We start from the raw sequence: 2,067 nt of genomic DNA, 5'->3' as shown, positions 1-2,067 counted from the left end.
TTACTGCTGTAGGGGCCACTGATAGAGAGACTGCAGGAGCTGCTGCTCTATAGTGGGTTGCCTCTGGTGATGAGCATCTTGTGGCCGTCGTGCTGGATAAGACGGAGCCTCTGCCCCGCTCTGCTCCTGCTCCAGCACCTTGGATTCAGGGAACTGATGGAAAGCCAGGTCGTGGCGTATTCCCCAGGGCTTGGGATCCCGATGGGGGCTTGCACCCCGCTGTGGGGGCAGCAGCTTCTGGGTCTTGCTGGGGTTGGGGTCCTGCTGAGGGGCCTCGCAGACCCGGGTCTTGTTGTTTGGGTCTCTTCCTCGCATCTCAGGAGGACAATTCAGGTCCTGCTCTGCTGACTCCGTCTCTGGACTCTGATGGTGGTTTGAACCTTGTCCTGGTGTCTCAGTTTCTTTGGCCTGGTGGGTTTTTGGGTCCTGTTCTGGTGTCTCAGCTTCTTCAGCCTTATGAGTATTTCTGTCCTGCTCTGGGGTTGCAGTGTCCAGAATCTCACCGCTCTCTGGATCCCCTTCTGGTGCTTCAGTCCCATCATCCTGATGGGTGTCCCGGTCCTGCTCTGGTGTCTCACCCTCCTGGGTTTGATGGGTGTCCCGGTCCTGCTCTGGTGTCTCACCCTCCTGGGTTTGATGGGTGTCCCGGTCCTCCTCCTTTGTCTCACCTTCCTGGGTTTGATGGGAGTCCTGGTCCTCCTCCTTTGTCTCACCCTCCTGGGTTCGACGGGTGTCCCGGTCCTGCTCTGGTGTCTCACTCTCCTGGCTTTGGTCATTGTCTGGGTCCTGTGTCTTAGTGTCCTGGACCTGATTTTTCACACCCTGCTCGGGAACCTGCTGGTTGCTGGAGACCCTCCCCGCTGTGCGCGGCCCCTGCGGCTGCTGCCTGTCTGCCTTCTCTTGTGCTGTTGGCTCTTGTCCATCTTCTGGTGCTTGGTGCTGCTGGAGCGGCTTGTAACAAGCCTTGGCCACGCGGAAAACCAGGCTGAGCAACTCGCTGAAGTCAACCCTGCAGTTGCTGTCATCATCCAGGAAGGACAGCACCTTCTTGACGGTTTTGGGGTCCTGGGGGTTCTGTAAAGAGACAAGTGGCGTTGGCAAAGCCTGTAAGCCATTTGTGCCATCTCTCCAGGAGCACTCAAGCAGTCTCAGGGCAGAAATCCAGCCCCATGGTCCCCCCCTACTGTGGTTCGTGTTGCTCCCCGCACCGAGCTCTACAAGCTGCTGGCACTGGGAGAATGAACAGCCTCTCCTCTCCCCTGCAGATCCTGGGCTTTGAAGGCATCGGTGCTTTTCCTTTCCCAGGGGTCCGGGTGTCCTGTAACACCCGCACAAGGATGCATGGCTTTACCCACCCCACCGCACTCCCAATCCCAGCCCTGCAGCCAGAAGGGGCCAGATCCTCACCTCCATCGCGTCCGCGAACTCCTGCTCGATGAGCTGCCTCAGCTCCTCCCTGCTCAGGGGGCTGCAGTTGCCGTCGCTTCTGGCGCACGTGTAGAAAGCAGCAACGATGCCATTGATGTTTTCCGGGAGCTGGGCCATCCCCCTGCAAAATTGAGGCAGCCTGCAAGAAAAACACAGACAAAAAGGGGCTTTTTTGTGTGTTGGTTTGCTTGGCTTTCAGGTAAGTTACTCTTAAACAACACAGCTGGGCAGGCAGAGAGAGAAAGAAGAGCCGGGGAAGGGCACAGATAAAATGAACAGTATAAGGGTGAGCAAGAAGGATCTCACAGGAAAACAAATGTGAAAAGTGAAACTCAGCTGCAGAGGTGGCTGGGTGTGAGGACCAGCAGGTGATGGCTGGAGAGGTGAGGGACAGCGAGAGCCGAAAGGTTGGGGGCACAGAGAGGAGAGAAAAAAATCCCGTTTGGCTTTCTCCGGAGCAGAGCAGCGCTGTGAGTGGAGGTCGTCTCTAACGAACCATGGAATCGTGTAATTCCAGATCTCTTTTGCTATTATTTTTTTTCCTTTAGGAGAGCTCAGCCGTGGCAGCTCCGGGGACATCCTCATGGCCAGAAGCTCCTGCTTGCCTGCTGGTAGCAAAGTCAGACAGTGTAAAAAGTC

The 2,067-nt window shown here is 56.6% G+C and overlaps 1 protein-coding gene across 1 annotated transcript; it reads right to left on the bottom strand.

Annotated features, from left to right (window-relative positions):
• On the bottom strand, window positions 1-1,545 carry LOC104077416 (cornulin-like). Its single transcript, XM_009578652.1, has 2 exons — window positions 1,408-1,545; window positions 1-1,074 (listed from the first exon to the last, which is right to left on the bottom strand). The coding sequence occupies exons 1-2, from the start codon at window positions 1,543-1,545 to the stop codon at window positions 1-3; spliced, it is 1,212 nt and encodes a 403-aa protein (XP_009576947.1).
• Between the last annotated feature and the right edge of the window lie 522 nt (window positions 1,546-2,067).

This window comes from Fulmarus glacialis, unplaced genomic scaffold, assembly GCF_000690835.1.
Source record: "Fulmarus glacialis isolate BGI_N327 unplaced genomic scaffold, ASM69083v1 scaffold3165, whole genome shotgun sequence".
Taxonomy (NCBI): domain Eukaryota; kingdom Metazoa; phylum Chordata; class Aves; order Procellariiformes; family Procellariidae; genus Fulmarus; species Fulmarus glacialis.
Note: the sequence above shows the minus strand (reverse complement) of the source record. Positions and strands in the feature narration are given on the sequence as shown.

Excerpts from the sequence above, each read along its gene's own strand:
- LOC104077416 (XM_009578652.1), bottom strand. The coding sequence starts at position 1,545 with ATGGCCCAGCTCCCGGAAAACATCAATGGCATCGTTGCTGCTTTCTAC. Across the intron at positions 1,075-1,407 it reads AGTTCGCGGACGCGATGGAG|AACCCCCAGGACCCCAAAAC; the intron begins GTGAGGATCTGG and ends GTCTCTTTACAG.